Raw genomic sequence first — 20,000 nt, 5'->3', positions numbered from 1 at the left:
CCATCAGTCAATATACTTGCCTAGTGAAATGGGGCTAATATTTACCCAGGGGAATCTTGTTGGGTATCTCCTTAGTTACTCAGCTGGATTCCTTTAAAATCAGAGCTCAATTGGAGGATGCCCAGACTGGATCCATTACATGCTCTGACTGTGATCCTCTGTGGCCGGCCATTTGAATTTCTCAGGATTATGAGAGATGCTTGCTTAGGAAATTATATGACAGGATGCATCCTGATTTGAAAGTTCAAGATGATGGAAGACAGAAGACAAGGTGTCGTGGGATGTCTTCAAGGTGGTAATGAAAGGTAAACTCGTAGCATATGTTGCTAGAAAAATAACATTTTAACAGTCAAAATGTTTGGATGTGCAAATGAACCAGTTGGAAACTAATCACAAGATAACTGGAAATTTAAAAATAAAGTCCTAAGGGAATTAATAAATGCCAGAGAGAGAAACTGAAGAATATCATGATTGGGGGAAAAAAACATTTGATCTATCGAAGGAAAAACATTCATAGCTATGAATGAGAAAGGTAACAAGGCAGACAGGCTTTTAGCCCTGGTATTAAAGAATCGGATTAAGTAAAGCTTGTATTGAAGGAGAACTCAAATGAGTTTGTCAAGTTTTACAAATATCTTTAATGAGTTGAACAAGAGTGCGCCGGATTTTAATAGATTTGCACGTATCCTTTAAAATCCGGGGTCGGCGCACGCAAGGCTGTGCAAAATCGGCAGCCTGTGTGCGCCGAGCCGCACAGCCTGCCTCCGTTCCCTCCGAGGCTGCTCCGAAATTGGCCTCGGAGGGAACTTTCCTTCCACCTCCCCAAGCCCACCACCTTTGTTTTAAAAGTTACGCCTGCAGAGGCAGGCGTAACTCGCATGCGCAGGCTGCACGATTCCCCGGCCCGGGAGCTGTTTCGGAGGTCTCGGCCATGCCCCCGAAATGCCTCCGGGCTGGAACCACGCCCTCAGCCCCGCCCCCGAATGATGTGCCACCGCGGCATGCCCCGACACCCCCCCCCTCAGGAAAGCCCCGGGACTTGCAAGCATCCCAGGGTTTGCGTGCGCCGCCAAGCCTATTCAACATAGGCTCGGCATCCGCAGGGGGAACTTGGGGCAGGTTTTCGGGGGGTACACGCGTATCTTACGCACGTACCCCTTTGAAAATCTGCCCCACTATTTATCAGTTATTCCTTTCTGAGAATGAACCAAAAGGAGTGAGTCTTTGGAGCAGCCATTTGCAGATGAATAAATAATTAGACCAATTAAAACCCTTAAGCTGCATAAGGCACCTGGTCCAATTGGTTTAGTCCTCACATTTATAAAACATTTGGGGAAGAATTTATTTCTCTCACTCTTCACTCTCTCTCTGGTTCCTCATCCTGTAAGCCCCATACAACACTTTTAAAATCTGCCTGTGGGATAGGATCCATTAGTTTGCCACCTGTGTGGGTCCATATCAAAAGCTTTGCTGAAATCCAAGTAAACCACATCTAGTGCTCTTTCTTGATCTAATTTTCTAGACACCAAATAAAAAAAATTGATCAGATTTGTCTGGTGAAACCTGAAAACGCAGTAGCATAGCAATGACGGCAGAAAAGGACCAAATGGTCCATCCTGTCTGCCCAGCAAGCTTCTTATGGTAGTACCTGCCATGCCATGCAGGTTACCTCCATGTTTCTCTTAAAGGTAGCAACTGCCGCCCTGTGCAGTTATTCCCAAGCCTTACGATAACCCATAAAAAAATTGACTGCTAGCAACATTTTTACTGGGTGATGAGCCTTCTTGAAAATTCATACAGAGCTGATGTGTTTTGCTTATGCTTTTTCACTTATGTCTGCACATCAGCACCCCAGACTATAAAAGCCAGGACCCGTGTTGGTTGTTGTCTAGAATTCAATTCCTCTTTCACCCCCCCCCCCCCCCCCACCCCTCCCATTGCCGTCAAAACAGAGAGTGATGTTGTAATTGCAGCAAAAGCATCAAGGCTTATTGGTTAAGGGTAGTAATCCCTTGCCTTCTGTTAAGGGTAGTAATTGCTGCTCAGTGCGGGTTATCCCCTTGCTTATCAGTTCCCCATACTGTTAAAGTCAGAGCCCTCATTGGTGGTTCTCTGAATCCAGTTCCTCTTTTCTCATTGCTGTTGAAGTGGAGAGCAGTGTTGCAGTTGCATCAAAAGTATCAAGGCTTTTTGATTAAGGGTAGTAACTGCCGCACCAGCAGGTCACCCCCATGCACCCTTTTCTTCATTTCCACTCTCTAGCCTTTAGTGATCCACAGTGTTTATCCCATGCCACTTTGAATTCTTTGACTGTTTTCATCTTTACCGCCTCCTCCGGAAGGGCATTCCAGCCATCCACCACCAGCTCCATTAAGAAATATTTTCTGGTGTTGGTTTTGAATCATCCCCCTGGAGTTATTTTGTGATCCCTAGGTCCTACTGATTTCTTTCTAATAGAAAGGTTTTGCAGTTAGTGCATCTTTAAAACCTTTCAGGTATCTGAAGGTCTGTATCATACCTCCCCTGCACCTTCTCTCTCCCAGGGTATACATATTTAGATCCTTCAGCCTCTCATCATAAGTCTTTTGATACTGACCCGACACCATTTTGGTTGTCCATCTCTGGGTTGTCTCTATCCTTTTTGAGATACAGGCTCTCCAGAACTGAACACAGTACTCCAGATGATGCCTCACCAAGGACCTGTACAAGGGCACTATCATATCCTTTTTCTTATGAGTTATTCCTTTCTGTGCAGCCCAGCAATCTTCTGGCTTTAACTGTCGCCTTGTCACATTGCTTTGCCGCTTTCAGATCGCCAAACACTATCACCCCAAGATTCTCCGCTTTGGTCCGTGCACATTAGTATTTCACCCTATTTCTTCATTTCTCTCCACACATTACTCCTGTTGCGGTCTGCACCGCTTCCCCTCTCTTCCCAGTGCCCGGCGCCTACCTCCATGTCAGGAAATGCCGCAGTCTCAGGGTCCCAGGGACGCGCATAGGCCCACGTGGCATCCGCCATTTCCCTGTCTCTCTCGCAGTGGCCTCGCGCGCACGAGTACGGCCACTTTGTGCGTCTAGAACCCGGAAGTCTGGCTCCGCCCGCGCTGATGACGTCACTCGCCACCCAGATATAACCGGCGCCCGGACCTTTCCTCATCGCCTTGCAACGAGGTTCACTACAGTCCTGTAGCTCTGAGTTGCGTGTCTACTTGCCGTGTTCCTGCCTGCCTTGACTTCGGTTCGTCCTGACTACGCTCTGCCTGCTGCCTGCCTTGACTTCGGTTCGTCCTGACTACGCTCTGCCTGCTGCCTGCCTTGACTTCGCTTCGTCCTGACTACTCTCTGCCAGCTGCCTGCCTCGACTTCGGCTCTTCTCTGTTCCTGCGTCAGCTTCCAGTCCTGCCTTCTCTTGGTGCCTGCAGATCCCGCTCCAGGTTCTACTTGCATCCACCTACGCCTGCTCTATAGAGTCTCTCCCGCTGCTGCTCAAGTCCCAAGGTGCCAGAACCCTACGGGCTCCTCCTGGGGGGTTCTGGGTACCCGGGTGAAGATCTTGCACTGGACCCTATCCTCTCTGGTCTGCTTAGTTCTCTGTTGCTGGACTCTCGCTGGTACTCAAGTCCCAAGGTGCCAGAACCCTACGGGCTCCTTCTGGGGGGGCCTGTGTACCCGGGTGAAGACCTTGTACCAGACACTATTACTACTGGACTTCCTAGCTCTCTGAGTCTTGGCTCCGCCTCCCAACCTACCCCGCCTCTCCTAGTAGGTTGGCCCAAGGGTCCACTATTTTACCGCAGAACCCGGCTGCAACAACTCCTTATCTCCTTTCAGTTTTACAATACCACATTTGACCTTCCTGCGTTTTCTGATATACTTGAAAAATATTTTCTCACCTTACTTTACTTCTCTGGTGATCCTTTCTTCCACTTGATCTTTTGCTATCCCGATTTCTTTCCCTGTCTTTTTCAGCTTCACCAGATATTCCTCCTTTTGAGAGTCTTTGTACTTTTTGAATGACAATCTTTTTACTTTAATTTTTTTTTTGGCCACCTCTTTGGAGAACCTTATTGGTTTCCTTTTCCTCTTACTTTTATTTATTTTTCTTACATAAAGATATTTTTGCCTTTATATAGCTCCTTTTAATTTGGCCCACTGTTGTTCCATTTCACTCATCTTCTTGTAGTCTTCTAGGCCCTACTCAAGGCATGTCTCTTATTTTGCCAAAGTCTGTATTTCTGAAAGACTTTGATTTTGTCTGACTTCTCTCCATCCTGTCCAATATATCCAACCATACTGTCTGATGATCCCTGGTTCTCAGGTGAGTACCTGCCCAGACATTAGAGATAACTGTCTTCATTGTACCAGGTCCAGTATCGTTCCTTCTGTCATGGGTACCATCACCATTTGTCTGAGCAGTTCCCCTGGAAGAGCATCCACAATCTGTCTATTTCTTGCAGATTAAAATCTCCAGTGAGCAATACAGCTCCCTTCTTTCCCACCTTTTGGATATCTTCGACCAGATCTCATGCATGAGACTCACTGAACCATGTCTCTCTAATAGCAACAATGTCCAAGCCCACCTCCACCATTAAGGCCTGCAAATTTGGAATTTGTGCTCATAGCTTTCCAGCTTTTCTTCCTCAGCTGGCTGCTCTTTCTGGTCACCTTTTCTGCCTTTTTGCTTAAGAGTTAACTATTGAGATGATAAATTTTATTACTGTCTCCACCCATTGGCTTCCTTTTGCCGCCCCTTCCGCTAGTGTAAATGCCCGATGACATATGATCTGAACTTCTTGCTTAGGATCCTGTTTTGCTGCCACAGACAGATGAAGGCCATCTTTACCGTATAGCCTTTTACTGTTCCATACTTGGCCCCAGGCCCAATATATATAAAACCTTCATCTTTACACCAGGTTTTGAGTCATACACTGAATTTGTCTGTATGGCTTAGCCTTTCCCTTTCCATGAACAGGTAACACTTCTGAAAAGAAAATAGTCTTTGCATTGTGCCCAATCTGCTTCTTGAGAGTCTGGAAATATTTCTGTACTGTTTGGAGGCTGTTTCTAGCAAGGTCATTGGTCCCCAGATGGATGATTAAAACTGATGTCAAGTCCTTACTTTCTTCTTTAATTGTATTGCCTATTTGGTTTGCATTTCTACGAGCTGAGGATCCTGGAAGGCATTTAATTATTGTGTCCCCCGCTAAATGAGTTCTCAAATTATTGTCTCTGATTCCAGAATCTCCCAGCACAAGGAGCTTTCTGTTGTCATTTGATAGTGTTATGGGATTTCTGTTTGCATTGGGTGTCTTCTTCCTTTTCAGAAACCACTTCAGTTTCCATTGCTGGAGCATCTTCATTTTTCAATGCAGAAAAGGCATTTTGTAATGGTATCATTTTGAAGGTGGGTGACTACAAAATCATGAAAAGACTTGAACAGGTAAATATGAATCGGTTATTTACTTTTTCAGGTAATTAATAATACTCCATGAAGTTAGCAAATAGCACATTTAAAACAAATCGGAGAAAATTATTTTTCATTCAACACACAATTAAGCTCTGGAATTCATTGACAGAGGATGTGGTTAAGGCAGATAGTGTAGCTGGATTTAAAATAGTCTTGGATAAGTTCATAAACTCCTATTAATCATGTTAACTTAGGGAACAGCTACTGCTTATTACTGGTATCAATAGAATGGGATCTGTTTAGGGCCGGGGTTATGCGCGCCGGGCCTATTTTATAAAGGCCCAGTGCCGTGCGTAAAGCCCCGGGACACATCTAGATCCCTGGGTTTTACAAAAGGGATGGTCCGGGGGTGGGGCCAGAGGCCTCCGGCACAGCGGCCATTTGCCACTGTGTCGGAGGTTTGCATGCCCAGCAGGCTGTCGGCATGCGCAAAAGGTAAGACAGAGGCCGAGGGAGGTTTAGAGTAGGGCTGGGAGGGGGGGGGGGGGGGAAGGTTAGAATAGAGAGAAGGGAAGTTCCCTCCCAGGCCGCGGTCGTCACGCGCATGATGCACTAGTGTGCGCCCCCTTGCGTGCAACAACCCCCAATTTTATAACATGTGCGCACATGTTATAAAATCGGGTGTACATGTGTGCGTGCCGGGTAGTGCACGCACATATATGCCCGCACAAAAATTTAGCCCTTAATGTTTGGGTACTTGCCAGGTACTTATAACCTGGATTGGCCACGGTTGGAAACAGTACCCTTGGTCTAACCCAGTAAGGCAACTTTTTATGTTCTTACAGTATGTCTCTGTGTCACAGGTCTTACCCTTCCAAACCCCACTGTAATTCATTTCTTACTGGATTTCTGAATCCTCTGTGGAATTGGGGGTGGATACCCTGTGTATTGCAGAGATGGGAAGAGCAGGTGTCTTTGAATCACAGGTCTTATCCTACCAGAGTGGGTTTCTGAATCCTCTGTGGAGTTGAGGCAGATGCTCTGGCTGCTGTACAGTCGGGGAGGTTTTTTTTAGGCATGGACAATTCCTCTTTCAGATGAGTCAGCTACTTTTTTATTGTAGCAAGCTGAAGGAAAATTGGACAATCCTTAAGATTCCAGATGATGTGCCTTGGGACTGAAGCACTGCAATTGTTCACTGAATAAAAGTCATTCTGCTAGCAAAAGATTCTAAACAGATGTGTGAAAGAAAAAGATATCAAAACACAAGCAGCACAGATTACTAGGCTGAATCTGAGCGGAATATGCAAGCAATATTTTATCAAAGTGAAAATAAAACTCCAGAAACACATCGAACTAACTTATCAGAGCTGTAAAATCAGATAGCTGTGTAGATCTTAGCAGACCCACATGTGTTCGGTGGTCGATTTCTAACTAGTTTTAAGTAGTTCCTGTGTTTGGATTCCCTCTGCACTGCAAGAGTTAATTTCCAAGTCTAGAAACTCCTTTCTAAACAGATATGTGAAAGCAACAGAGTCTCCTTCAAAGGTATCTTTCAAAATCAGAAACTTTTATTTCTTCTGTGGTTCCCAGCAATCAGAGCCTCTGGTTTCCTGTGGCAGACTTCCCAAGATTCTGCAGCAAGAGTTGGCAATTTGTGTGACAGATTTTTCAAAATTCTGCAGCAATTCTGCAGCAAATTTACATAATTTTGCATATATTTGCAATTTAAATGTTTGTTTTACTTTATAAAATAAATCGGTTTTCTGAGATTTATGTGTCCAGTTCATTTATTTGGTGCTTTATTAAAGGAAAATAGATCTTCGTGATTAGGGCTAGAACTTAAGGGCCTGATTTTAAAAAGCATTTACTCGAGTAAAAACCAGGTTTACTGGAGTAAATTCACTTTACTTGAGTAAGTGGGTTTTTGAAAATTGCTACAATATATGCCATTGACTTGTCTATAGGATTTACTCACATAAGTGCACTTTACTTGAGTAAATGGCTTTTGAAAATTGCTACAATAGTAGCTACATTTACGCATGTAACTCCTTTTGAAAATTACCCCCTAAGGAGGGGAAGGGATCTGGGAATGAGAACAGAGAAGGTCACAGAGGGGAAGAGAGATAAGAGATGGAGGAGAAGAGATGCAGAGAGGGAGGATAGGACGGGATTCAGGGAGGATAAGGAAAGGGAAATAGAGGCGAGGAGGAAGGAGGATTGGGATGGGGAGATGAAAAGAAAGGAAGTATTGGGGATCGGGTGAAAGAGAAGAAGGGAAGGAGGAAAAAGGGAGGACTGGGGATGGGGATAGAGGAAGAGGGGAAGATTGGAATGGTGTGGAGAAGGAAAGAGGAAAGACACAACTTCCCCAATCACGCCCCATCCCCTTTCCATTATTCTCCCTTCCAAAGCACCTTTGATCCCCCTCACTCTGGTTCCCTCCCTCCTTCCTTCCCCATGAACCCCTCAAACCCTGGTTCACTCCCTCGCCCACCCCATGATCCTCACATGGACCCCAGTTCACTCCGCCCTTCCCACCCCCCCACCCCATGATCCCTGGTACCCTCCCTTCAGGCCCCCTCAGATCCCTCCCTCACCCGCTCCTTTGGCGAAGCAGATGCAGGAGGGTGGCAGCCTTGCAGCGCCTCCAGCACCTCCTCCACCTCCCTGCTGGGGTCCGAGCATTGCGCTTTGAACCACATGGTTCAAGGTGCACCGTGTGGGCCCTACTGGGAGGAGGAGGACACACAAGAAGAGCTGCAAGGCTGCCACCCTCCTCCTCTTCCTGTCTCAGCAACCGTACAGGGGGAGGGAGGGGATCCGGGGGAGGGTTGGGGGAGATTGCGCAGTCTCACTGCCAACAGTGTTTCTCTTCCGGGGAGGGAGAATAGCAATACGCCATCCCACTGCCACCGATGCTTTTCTTCTGAGAGGGTCCCTGGTCTCCCTCAGCAGTTTGGCCAGGACTGGCCAATTTCGAGGCAAGAGTCAAATTATGCGGCCCTTACCACGGCGACGGAATTGCAGGAGAGTGGGAGCCTGCTAGCAATCAATGAATATAAATAAAAATCACACAAAAAAATAAAATGAATCGCAGGATTTCACAGCAGAGATAGGCAACACTGCAAAAATAAATCCGGTTTTTAGTGTCGTAGTCAATCTTCAAGCAAATCTTATCAATACTCACATCCTTGCACAGCAGTATATCTCAGCAAAATCCTTAGAAATTCCCACAAAGTAGTTGTGGTCCATAGGTCCTCCTAGGAGTCCCTGGGCCTAGTGCTGATACTGTGGTTTCCATAACGGCTTGGCCTTGCATTACAGGGTGCACTCACAGACCCACCAGGACTCCCAGTTGCAATCCCTCACGTCTTACTGCAGAAGAGAGAGAGAGAGCCTCCTCCAGCTCGGAGTACAAGCCTTAGATTGAACACAGGGCAATTTCCCCTAGAGGTCTTATCTAAGTGTTACTTTGAGACAGTTAAAAACCTTGCCACACTTCTGTAATGGAGAAATCACAACAAAACCAAAAGTAGTGGTTGTGTGACAAATTTTGGCTTTAGGTAAAATGGAGACATTATTAGTGGCACAGGGCTTGGGCTACACCTGTATTAGTTTTTTTGGGTTTTTTTTGCCATTAATGTGTATTTAAGAATTGTTAACACAGAATTCTTGAGTGAAGGACTGCCTCCTCTTTCCACTAAGGAAAATTCTTTGGCATGTAAGCTGATTCACAAACCAGAACGTTTAAGAATAAGATGTAAAACAAATATGTAATTTGTGTAAAACATTAGCAATAATACTACATGTCTGAGACGAACTTGATGTAACAGTCACATTTGCTTGCAACAAAATACTTTTGCTGAGTTTTATTATTTTACCTTAGATGCAAAATTAGAGTTGGATGTGGACAAAACTGATACCTGTGTCACAAAGGGACAGTTTGAAGGTTGGTACCAATCTTTTTTCTTTGGAGAGCTGCACATTGCACAATAGTGTTTATGTACCTTTGGTTTGTTGATTCAGCTGTGGTGTGGTGGCAATCCTTTTTTTACTGCCTCTTACAACTGCCTGCTTAGCAGACATCAAATACAGCTCCTTCACTTGAATCACCTCATCCTGTGCATGCTCTCCCTACCTGTGTACTTTTGAGTTGTCATCCTGAGATTAGACAGAGGACAGGAAGGAGGAAGGGGGTACATCTGAATTTTCTCTCCTCACCCCTTCACCCCCTCACTCATACACACACACTCTCTCTCTATCCCTCTCCAAGGACAATCCCAGCATTTTCCCCTATCCTCCCAGGCCTGACCCCAGCACTTTTCCCACACCTCTCCCTAAGCCCAAGCACACTCTCCCTCCCCCTCCCCCTTTGAGGCGGAGGCCCCTGATTCAGCCACTGCAGCAGCAGTGCCCTGCATGGGTTAATTTAGCCACCAAGGCTCCTTCCTCTAGCCCATGTGGGCTGCTTATTTTGCCTCCTTCCAGCCTGCATGGCCAAGAGCTGTGCCTTCTTCTGGTTGTACAGGCCAATGCCTCCACCTCTGCTTCCTTCCTGTCCACGTGGCCAAGTCAGCGAAAGGCACCTGAAGCTTTCCTGGGTGTCTCTGGAGGCCTAATAATTTATAGAAAGTTTCAGAGTCTCCAGATTTCACCTGGAGATCTGATCCTAGATCTGATGCTCTCATGGCCTCCACTTCTTTTGCTAGTAGTGATCTTCCTCTGTTGCACCACCTTCTCCCCCCTCCTCCAGCTCTGCTTTATCTCCTCCCACAGCTTTTAAACCCAATTCTGATGAAAACTGTTTTATATACTGGAACAAATTATAATATTTTAAGTCCCTGAAAAAAAGGTATGAGGAGTACCTCCAAGAAATAAATGCACAGGATGTAGGCCTCTTTCAATTAAAAGGCTTTGGAATGAAGGGTCATGGGATGAGGGTGAAAGCAGGTAGACACAGGAGTAATCTAAGGAAATATTTCTACACAGAAAGGGTGGTGAATGCATAGAACAGGCTCCCTGCGGAGAGGGTGCAGACAAGGACAGTATCAGAATTCAAGAGAACAGAAGACGAACACAGAAGATCTTGAGGGAGAGAAAGGAATTATAAAGCTGAACTGGAAATGAGGATGGGCAGAGTGGATGGGCCGTATGGTCTTTAACTGCCACCAAGTTCATGTTTTCCCTGAGAATAGCCTGACGCCCATCATTGGGCCTACAAAACATTCTCTTTTCTCTAGGTTTCTGTTTTCTTTCTCTTGCTTTCCGTCCCTTTCATCCCCCTCAAACTATTTTCTTCCCAACCTTTCCCCCAAACTCATTGTCATCTATCTCCCTACTTTGTCTTCTCCCTCTCTCTCAGGACCAGATTTTGGGTCATTCAACTGGTGTGGCTGCAAAGGGCGCTACTGATTCAAAGGGGTGTCACTGTTTAGCTCCGGGGGGGGGGGGGGGGGGGAGGAAACCCCCATGCTTGGATCTCTTGGGAGACAGTTCACCCCCACTAGTCGCTCAGGGCGTCAATTTTCCTACCTGCACAGGGCACCACCAGGGCTAGAGTCTCCACATTCCTTTTCCCAATTACAAACTTAGGGGTGTGCTTAACAAAATGTGACAAAACATTAATGTGCTTTGCTAAACAGACCTCTTAGTCACAAATTAAACACAATCTTTGTTAATTACACAAGTCACCACCATACAAAATCCATATGAAACAGATACATACCAAGTCACAATACTAAACTCTAGCAATATTACTATATTACTTAGGCCAAGTAGGTCAGCCTTGACAAATCTGGTTTACTTTATGAAGATTTGTATTCATTTTTTTTCACTCTGTCATACAAATCTCATCCTGCTGACCCTCTTACAGCCTTCACAGAACACACATACAGTAGGTCAACTGGCATCTACATTCACTCTAAACACAGCCTGCTCCCCACCAACATACACTCTTACTAACATCTACCTGTTGATCGCTATCTTAAGTCACTAATGAAAAATGTATAAAAACATAGAAACATTACATTGCCTCTTGTCCTTGAAATGCCCTTCCTATAGAAAATTTTACCCCCTGTAATTTGTTGTAGCCTGTCAGATATTTGCATGTCTCTATCATATCCCCTTTTAGCCTTATAATAGTGACAAAAGAATGTGATAGTGCAGAAGAAAGAAGAGAATGAAGCTGGGGAGGGGAGGAATGAGAAATTAAAAGAGGAAGAAGGAAGAGCATAGGATACAGGAGAAGAGCACAGGAGGAATGGACGTAAGAACACTGGATGACAAGGGTGACAAAATAATGCAGGAGGAAGTGGGATAAAGCATTGAAGAGATAATATAGAAGAACGAGAAAGATAAATGGAAGGACAGCAGACAGGAAGGAGAGACGAGGAGAAATGAGAAGTGGAGAAGCAGAAGGGGTTAGAAAGAGACAGAAGGAAGGACATGTTTTAAAATATCAACTGGTAAAGGAAAGAGAAAATGAAGGGACAACCGAAACAGGAAAGGAGAACAACATACATAAAGGGCTGGATTTTTAAACCTACGCGCGCGGCCTACATTTGTGCGCGCTACCTCTGGCAGGCGTAACTTGCGCGCACTGGCCAGCTGCCGGCGCACCATCCCCCAACACGGCCGCTGTGCCGGAGGCCTCGGTCCCGCCCCCGCCCCTTTCACAAAGCCCCGGGACATACATGCGTCCCGGGGCTTTGCGTGCGTCGCCGGGCCTATGCAAAATAGGCTCGGTGTGCGCAGGAGCGGTTACGTGCGTAACCCTTTTAAACTCCGCCCTAAAGAGAATAAAGATAATAGGAATAAAGACAAGGCCAGTAAATGAGAAAAAGGAGAGACACTGAGCCAGAAAATCAAGCCAGAGACACTGAAGTTTGGAAACTTTATTGTCTGATAAAGATTATTTACCTAATCAGAATAAATATCTTGTGATCCAGTTATAAATATTGTGAGCTGGATGCTTCTTCCACAAAGAATTTACATAGGGAAAATGATGACCGGTGTTGGCTGAGTTGGCATTTTCAGTTGTGTAATTAATTCTCTTCTATGCAGGACATGCCCACCAGCCCTGAGACTTTGGTATTAGGTCCTAAATATTTTATGCTAAGAAAACTTAAAAAACATGTGCTTTTAGGGTCAGGAAATTTCATATTCTGAGAATAGATTACTGGAAATTCTATGGGGACAGTCCCCTGGATTGTCCTCATTCAGCCCCCCCCCCCCGAAATGTACTGCTTGCTCACTACTGGTCCTACGGGGAGAAAGTGTCCCAGATTTGCTCATTAAAACTGAGTAATACAACTTCTTAGATATAAAAAAAAATAATAATAAGAGGGAGAAGTGAAAGAGAATGTGAGGTACATCAGGCATGTAAAACCGGCTGCGGAAAGGGAGTAGGAAAGTGCAACAAAAGGGAAAGGGAGCGACAGAAAGGGGAATTCATCTATTGGTAACATATACTTTTTTTTTTTAATTTTGCCTTTCAAGCTACATACAGTATCATACATGAAGATAATTTTAAGTTTTACGTATAAACTTAGAGGACTAAAATACCAGAATAATAATTTTATAACGGTTTTGAAGAGATGATCCACTGAAGCTAACAAAGGGTTAAATAGCTGCCAGTTTTCCGAAATCCTCTCCCAGCTGAGACTGTACCACTCTACACCGTTAGCAAGGGGGAGGAGCATAGTTGTAAACTGCTTTCACTTTGAAATCAAGTCTGAGTTTTTAAACTTGCTATTTACTTTTAGCATCAATTATTCAGGCAGCGCTTGGAGAAAACAAGTACGCTGCAGTTGTTGGGGGCTGGCGAAAACGGATTATTAGAAGATGAGACGCGAATCCTCCCTCCCTTCAGCTGAGATGTTCCTGAAGCCTTCGCAAGTTCGGAGCTGATCTGCCCCAGTTACTTAGCCCTGGTACTGGAAGGTAAGAGACGGATCTGCTGCGGGCTGCGTCTCGAGATGGGAAAGCAAAGCGAGCGCTGCTGCACGAGGAGCTCCGAGTCGTGCGCCGTGCAAGCGGAGCCGTCTTTAGGCTGGAGTGGGGCCTGTTTCCCTAAGGAAATGTGGGGCTCTCCCGCCCTAAATTTCATTACTATGCCGTGAATAATCTCTCCGTTTTCCCTCCTTACTTATTTTTCCCTCCTCTCCCCAGCCTGCTTTCACCCCACCCCGCATGCCTCTTCTTTCCCCTTTGCTCTTTCACCTCCACTTCCTTTCTGTCTGTCTCTGGTCTCACTTCTGTCTTCTATCTATTGCACCAAACCCTTTTCACCTACTTCTCTGTACAGCTGTGGGAGCCAGGAGGAAGCAGCTACTGGTCCGATTCTACATATCCCCTTGAAAGTGTGCTCTTCAGAACTGTATACAGTACTTCAAGTGAGGTCTCACCAAATACTTATATAGAGGCAATATCACCGCCCCTTTCCTATTGGCTATTCCTCTCTGTATACTCCCAAGCATCCTTCTGGCATTTGTTAATTGCTTTATCTGTTTGGCTATCTGAAGATCATCAGATATGAATGAGGTCACCCCCAGATTCTGTGCTTGTTTTAATCACAGAACTACACTCCCTGTACTATAATGCTTCCTAGGGTTTTTGCAACTCAGCTGTATGACCCTGCATTTTTTAGCATTAAATATTGGACTGCTAGACTCCTCAAGCTTCAATAGATCCCCCCTCATGTTTTCTGCAACTTTCAGGATTTTAGTATCTACTGCAAAAAAGGCAAACCCCTCCTTAGGATTACTTATGAACATGTCAAATAGAACCGTACTGGATACCAATCTTTGCATCACCACCCTTGGTAACTCCCCTTTTCTTGAACTGAATTTTTTACCACTACCTTTGTTGCTTCCCACTCAACCAGTGGCTTATTATAATAGTGTAATGACTTTCCTTTTCCTCACACCCCCCCCCCCCCCCCATATATTGTGTCCTACCTTTTTCCTTTGCATATTGTTATACTCAGTTTTAGAAAGCTATTGTTTCTAAGATTTAGATGTATTTAATATTTTTGTTTCCAAATTCCATCTTTTCAGAAATGCCAAACGACCTCCGTAAAAGGAATAAAGACTCCGAGCGAAATAATGCAGCATCAGAAGTGGCTGTGGATAAAGAAAAAAGCCAGGACAAAACATTGGTCAGAGGAGTTTATTTTTACAGATGCCCTAAGTTACTTCTCACTTTTTTTCTTCTTGTTGCGATCGTGGGGGTGAAGTATTATCGGGACCAGGAGATGGTGAAACAGCAGGAGGCAGCCTTGAGGTCCTTGGGGACTGAAGGCCTCTTTCTCTTCTCCTCCCTGGATACTGACAAGGACATGTACATCAGCCCTGAGGAGTTCAAGCCAATAGCAGAGAAGCTGACAGGTATCTCCTCTGCCTCTGACTACGAAGAAGAGGAGTTGCCAGATCCCAGTGGAGAGATGCTGTCTGTGACCACTAAATTCCAGCCCCTCATCATGGAAACTATGACGAAGAGCAAAGACGGCTTTCTAGGAATAACTCGCACTGCTTTGTCAGGTCTGCGGAACTGGACCTCCCCGGCAGTCCCTACCAATGTGTTCTTTGCTAAAGAATTTAAAGCTTTCCTTCCCCCCAAAGCCACGATGGAACTGGGCCATCCATGGTGGATTATCCCCGGTGAACTGAACATCTTCACTGGGTTTCTCTCTAATAACAGATTCTACCCTCCACCTCCCAAAGGAAAAGAAGTGATCATCCATAAGCTGCTGAGCATGTTCCACCCCCGTCCTTTTGTAAAAACCAGATTTGCCCCCCAGGGAGCTGTGGCCTGCATCAGAGCTGTCAGTGAATTCTACTATGATGTTGCAGTCAGAATCCATGCCGAGTTCCAGTTAAACGAGCCTCCAGATTTCCCTTTCTGGTTCTCGCCTGGGCAGTTTACGGGCCACATTGTTCTTTCAAAAGATGCCTCTCATGTCAGACACTTTCAGCTTTTTGTTCCTAATAACAGATCCTTAAATGTGGACATGGAATGGTTGTATGGGGCAAGTGAAAGTAGCAACATGGAGGTTGACATTGGCTACCTACCTCAGATGGAATTAGAATCACTGGGCCCCTCCATCCCCTCGGTGATTTATGATGAGAATGGAAACACGATTGACAGCAGGGACCCTTTGGGAGAACCAATCCAGTTTGTGTTTGAAGAGATCAACTGGCAGTCGGAAATAAGTTGGACCCAGGCTGCCAAAAAACTGGAGGTTTTCATGTATCCATTCAAGCAAGTAGCATACCTTCCTTTTACAGAAGCCTTTGACAGAGCGGCGGCGGAAAATAAACTGGTGCATTCAGTTTTGCTGTGGGGCGCCTTGGATGATCAATCATGCTGAGGTTCAGGGCGAACTCTCCGGGAGACAGTCCTGGAGAGTTTGCCCGTTCTTGCTCTGCTGAATGAGAGCTTCATCAGCAGCTGGTCGCTGGTGAAAGAGTTAGAAGAACTGCAGAACCACAAAGATAAGGAACCTCACGCCAAGCTAGCAAACCTTCACCTGGAAAAATATAACTTTCCTGTAGAGATGATGATATGTCTTCCCAATGGAACTGTGGTTCACCACATTAATGCCAACTACTTTCTAGATATTACATCCGTGAAGCCTGAAGAAGTGGAGGGTAGTATGTTTAGTTTCTCAACCAGTTTTGAAGATCCTTCCACTTTCACATACATCAAATTTCTAAAGGAAGGACTGGAGAAAGCAAAACCATTTTTGCAGCCTTAAGTTGTTTTGAGACCAAGAAATCAAGCCACTGCCTAATGAAGGCCAAAGATATCAGTATTTTTTTTTTCAGACAAAGCAGGTTTTGCACAGTAATGAAACTTAATACCAAAACCCAGAAGTTCATCAAATATATATCTCAGCCATTTGAAGTTTTAAAAAAGTTAACTCATTTTTGTTTCCTTTTTTATATTTAATGTATACAGACCCAATCTGAAAACATTCCCATGGTTCCTTCAACACAGTATTTACTGTAAGTCACAAAAAAATGACATTTTAAAATGTAGTGGAAAGCTTTGATTACTGACTAGGCACACACACCTACATTTCCTGTTTGTGTTTAGTTAAAAGTCTTTGATTTCACTAAGGCATTTCTCCTATTCTGTGGTTCTAGGAAAAAAAAAATCCTTGATAAATGTCAGCTAGGATGATGTGCAATTTTGTAGCTTTTTTTTTTTTTTTTTTTTTTTTTTTTAGGCTTAATGTTTTTAGATGCCATCTTAACATCTTTCTGGCATCCAGAAGGGAATGTGGATCCTTGATAAACCTAATGCCACACCAGTTATTTTGAATTTTTCCAGGATCAAAGATGCTAGGCGACATTGACTTTTGACTGGTTTTGGTTTCTAAACTTATATCCCAGCAGGCAATGTGTCTGGGGGGAGGGGGTGCCTGCCTAACTCCATTCGCACTCTCTCCTGGTTCCCTCCCCTTCACCTAACCTAGGAGAGACCCCTGCTGTCCTCTATATGGGCACCGGCCCGACAACAGCAGCAACTTGGGGAAAAGAAATTCAAGGTGGAGCCTGCCAGGCCTTGTGCACTCTGAGCCCTTGTGGCAGCCACATGGGTTTCCATGGTTACAGTCCATGAAGAAGGAAGGGTGGTGCCACTGCAGAGTCTGAACACAGGCGAGCTGGAAGACCCCATGCTGACTTTTCTATCCCAAAGTTGCTGCTGTTGGGCTGGCGCTGGTAGAACAGCAGCACGGCTGCAGGCCTGGATTGGCAGCATAGCAACAGTGCTCCAACTGGGAAAGTTTGGCACCGGAGGCAGTTGCCTCCATTGCTTTAAATCCGGGTCTGCATTGCAGTGTATTATGGTAATATCTTCCTTCTGCATTCAGTCTTACAGGTACCAGAATGCCAAGGAGAGGGTGTCAAAAGCCAGGGCTGTCCTAAAATCCACAACTCCTGTTCAGAGAACATTAAAGATCTAAAAGATTTCCTAATACTGTTTTTATAACATATCACAACTGTATAACACATTAGGCTGTTACACAGAGGTGGTTTTTTTTTTAAGTGCATTTATTTCAGAATATAAATTGGAAGATCTCATTTATATTATCTGCTTTACTCATTTTATCCTGATTATTTGAGGTTAAGAGTCAGTAGCACAATCAGTTAAAGCCAGATATACTCGACATTTTTTCCCATAGATGCAAACTGGACAAAACCCTGTAGTGTGTTTGGCCCTTATTTTGATACTTAGCTGATCGTGATGGAATTGTACTTTTTCTAGGATTTGTGACTAGTTGATTTGTGTTGCACAAGTACAGATAGAATACACAGTGCTTCAGATTGCTTGTGGAGGAGTGGCTTATGGGTTAGATGAGAGCAGTGGGCTAAGAAACATAGAAACTAGGGTTCAAGTCCCATGTCCCTCCCCAGTAACCCAACTTCACACCTTGGGCAAGTTGCCTTCTCCCCTGTTGCTTCAGGTATGCACATAGGGATGAATTTTCAAGGGAGTTATGCAAATAAAGTAGCATATGTCATAGCAATTTTCAAAAGCTCACTTTAGCACGAAAAACCTTTTGACATTTCAGCCCTATGATGTGGAATTTGCAAAGGGGTTACATGCGTAAAAGTATAAATTTTCAAAAACCCTTTGATGTGCATAAAATCTTTTGAAAATTATCCTCTCAGATTGTGAATTCTAATACTGTAAGCGCCCTAAGCATCATTCGTAAAGGCTGGCTACAAATAAAATTATAAAAATTTTTCTTGAAATGGCATGGAAAATACTTGCAAGAGTGTTGAAAGGGTATAAACTAATACTTCATGTGTAGCTGGCAAGCCTAGCCTCCCCCCACCCCCCCTACTCTGCAATCTTAGAGTCTGCCAGTATACGTGTAGAGTTCTGTCAGTAGTGTCACTGTTTGAAAAAATAAATAGAAGACGTTCCTAGGAAGCTTTCATGGAAAAAAGTAAAATCCTCATATCAAAGGCAGACTGAGTCATTCCTAGTTTTACCTCTGGGCATGTACGGGCTTGCAGTTTTAGTTTCTGATAGAGAAAGCAATCTATATGTTTTCACATGCATGGAGGTAGAACCATGCATGACTGGCTCAGCCTGGCTCGGATGACATGGTAAAACTTAGATGAAAGAAAACATTTTTATATGCTCTTTTGGGAACAGAAATACTGGTCAGCTAGAGAGTGGCTATTGTGTAGACACGTTTATAATCATTTACAATGACTGTAGATGCTAGCTAGTTGCCACTCTGTGTTTCAAACTGAGGCCTAGATTCATCAAAATGCGATACTTATTGCATGGATAACGCCTGCATTTCCTTACTGGAGGGGTGGGGGAAAGAGAGACTCTTTATAAGGTTTGCATAGTAGTCATCTATTTATAACACTATAGGGGGGCCAGATAGTAACTCGCGGTGAGGATTTGGTGGTGGTCTAGGGTTTTGGGGCCAGTTTTACATGCAGAGTGAGACCTACGACCAGCACAGTAGACCTCAGTGAAGATTTGATGTGATTTGGAGTGAGGAAAGTCACTTCAATGTTCTCTCGCCCTAGCTTGATAGTACCCTGGTAGAGAGTCCATCAAGCTAGTGCGAGAGAACATTGTAGAAATCTCATCTTTGTGTGACTTTCCTCACTCCAAATCACAAAACAGAATTTGATATTTATTGCAAATTGCTTTTCGGGCATATCACACAGCTTAATGCCAGGGAAAAAAGATATAGAGATATATCTGGCATTAAACGTGTGATAGTGTGTGTTACACTTTCGCAAGCTGCGATAATGCCCCTTATTTTCATCGATCCTGCCCAAACCCCTCCCCAATCCCCTTTGAATAAACTTGTAAAATTTGCATTTGTGCTGCGTTTTGCGGCAACTATCGCGTGCGTTATGGCATTAGTGTGCACGTTAACGCAATGACACATTTTGATAAATGACTTTGTGAATTAGTTGCTGTATTCCAATATATTTTCTGAATGACATTTTTCTTTTTTTCACTGTCAGGCACTTTAATAATCAGGGGCCCCTTTGGTCTGTCAAATACAGTATTCCCTTTGTAGAGGTGATTAACAAGCTGGAATGGCAGTGTTTGCCAACTGATTGTCCTGTTCAGGGGCTAGGCAAATGGTGTTATTGCAATAGTACTATGCACACCTCTTCACACTCACCTATTTGAAAAACCTTTCCAGCTGACATGAACTGCTGATTTAGCAGTGGTGGATCATGTATAAGTGTGATGCTGCCATTGCACAACAGAAATAACTTCAGAGAAAGGAAGCACAAATCTCCACTCGTGCTCACTGAGTTTACTTTTCATGTGAGGAGAGAGGGCAAATGGACCAGCAGGATCATTCCTAGATAAGGATGCTGAGAAGCAGCTTTTTTTGGTTGCTCAAAGGTGTAATCCCAGGCAGAGGAGGTAGAAGGGTAGAGACTGGAGAGGGATAGCGTGTGGTGGTAGTTGGTTGAGGGCAGGGAAGGTGGGGCCATGATAGTACTGCTTGTTGGGTCACACTGTAATTTAAAGTTCTAAAAGAGGTGTGTCTGCCATCTGAAAAGCATCAGTGTGAGGTTGAAAT

The 20,000-nt window shown here is 44.6% G+C and overlaps 1 protein-coding gene across 2 annotated transcripts; it reads left to right on the top strand.

Moving 5' to 3' along the window:
• The first annotated feature begins 13,095 nt into the window (after positions 1-13,095).
• On the top strand, positions 13,096-18,958 carry SELENON (selenoprotein N). 2 transcript variants are annotated; one of them, XM_029588357.1, is made up of 2 exons: positions 13,096-13,354; positions 14,470-18,958. In XM_029588357.1, the coding sequence occupies exon 2, from the start codon at positions 14,472-14,474 to the stop codon at positions 16,167-16,169; it is 1,698 nt and encodes a 565-aa protein (XP_029444217.1). In that variant the 5' UTR covers positions 13,096-13,354; positions 14,470-14,471; the 3' UTR covers positions 16,170-18,958. The 2 variants fall into 2 exon arrangements, with proteins under 2 accessions (XP_029444217.1, XP_029444216.1); XM_029588356.1 differs by lacking the exon at positions 13,096-13,354 and adding an exon at positions 14,062-14,234.
• Positions 18,959-20,000: the final 1,042 nt, after the last annotated feature.

This window comes from Rhinatrema bivittatum, chromosome 2 (genome assembly GCF_901001135.1).
Source record: "Rhinatrema bivittatum chromosome 2, aRhiBiv1.1, whole genome shotgun sequence".
NCBI classification, from domain to species: Eukaryota; Metazoa; Chordata; class Amphibia; order Gymnophiona; family Rhinatrematidae; genus Rhinatrema; species Rhinatrema bivittatum.
The sequence above is the reverse complement of the archived record's forward strand: the minus strand, read 5'-3'. Positions and strand labels throughout refer to the sequence as shown.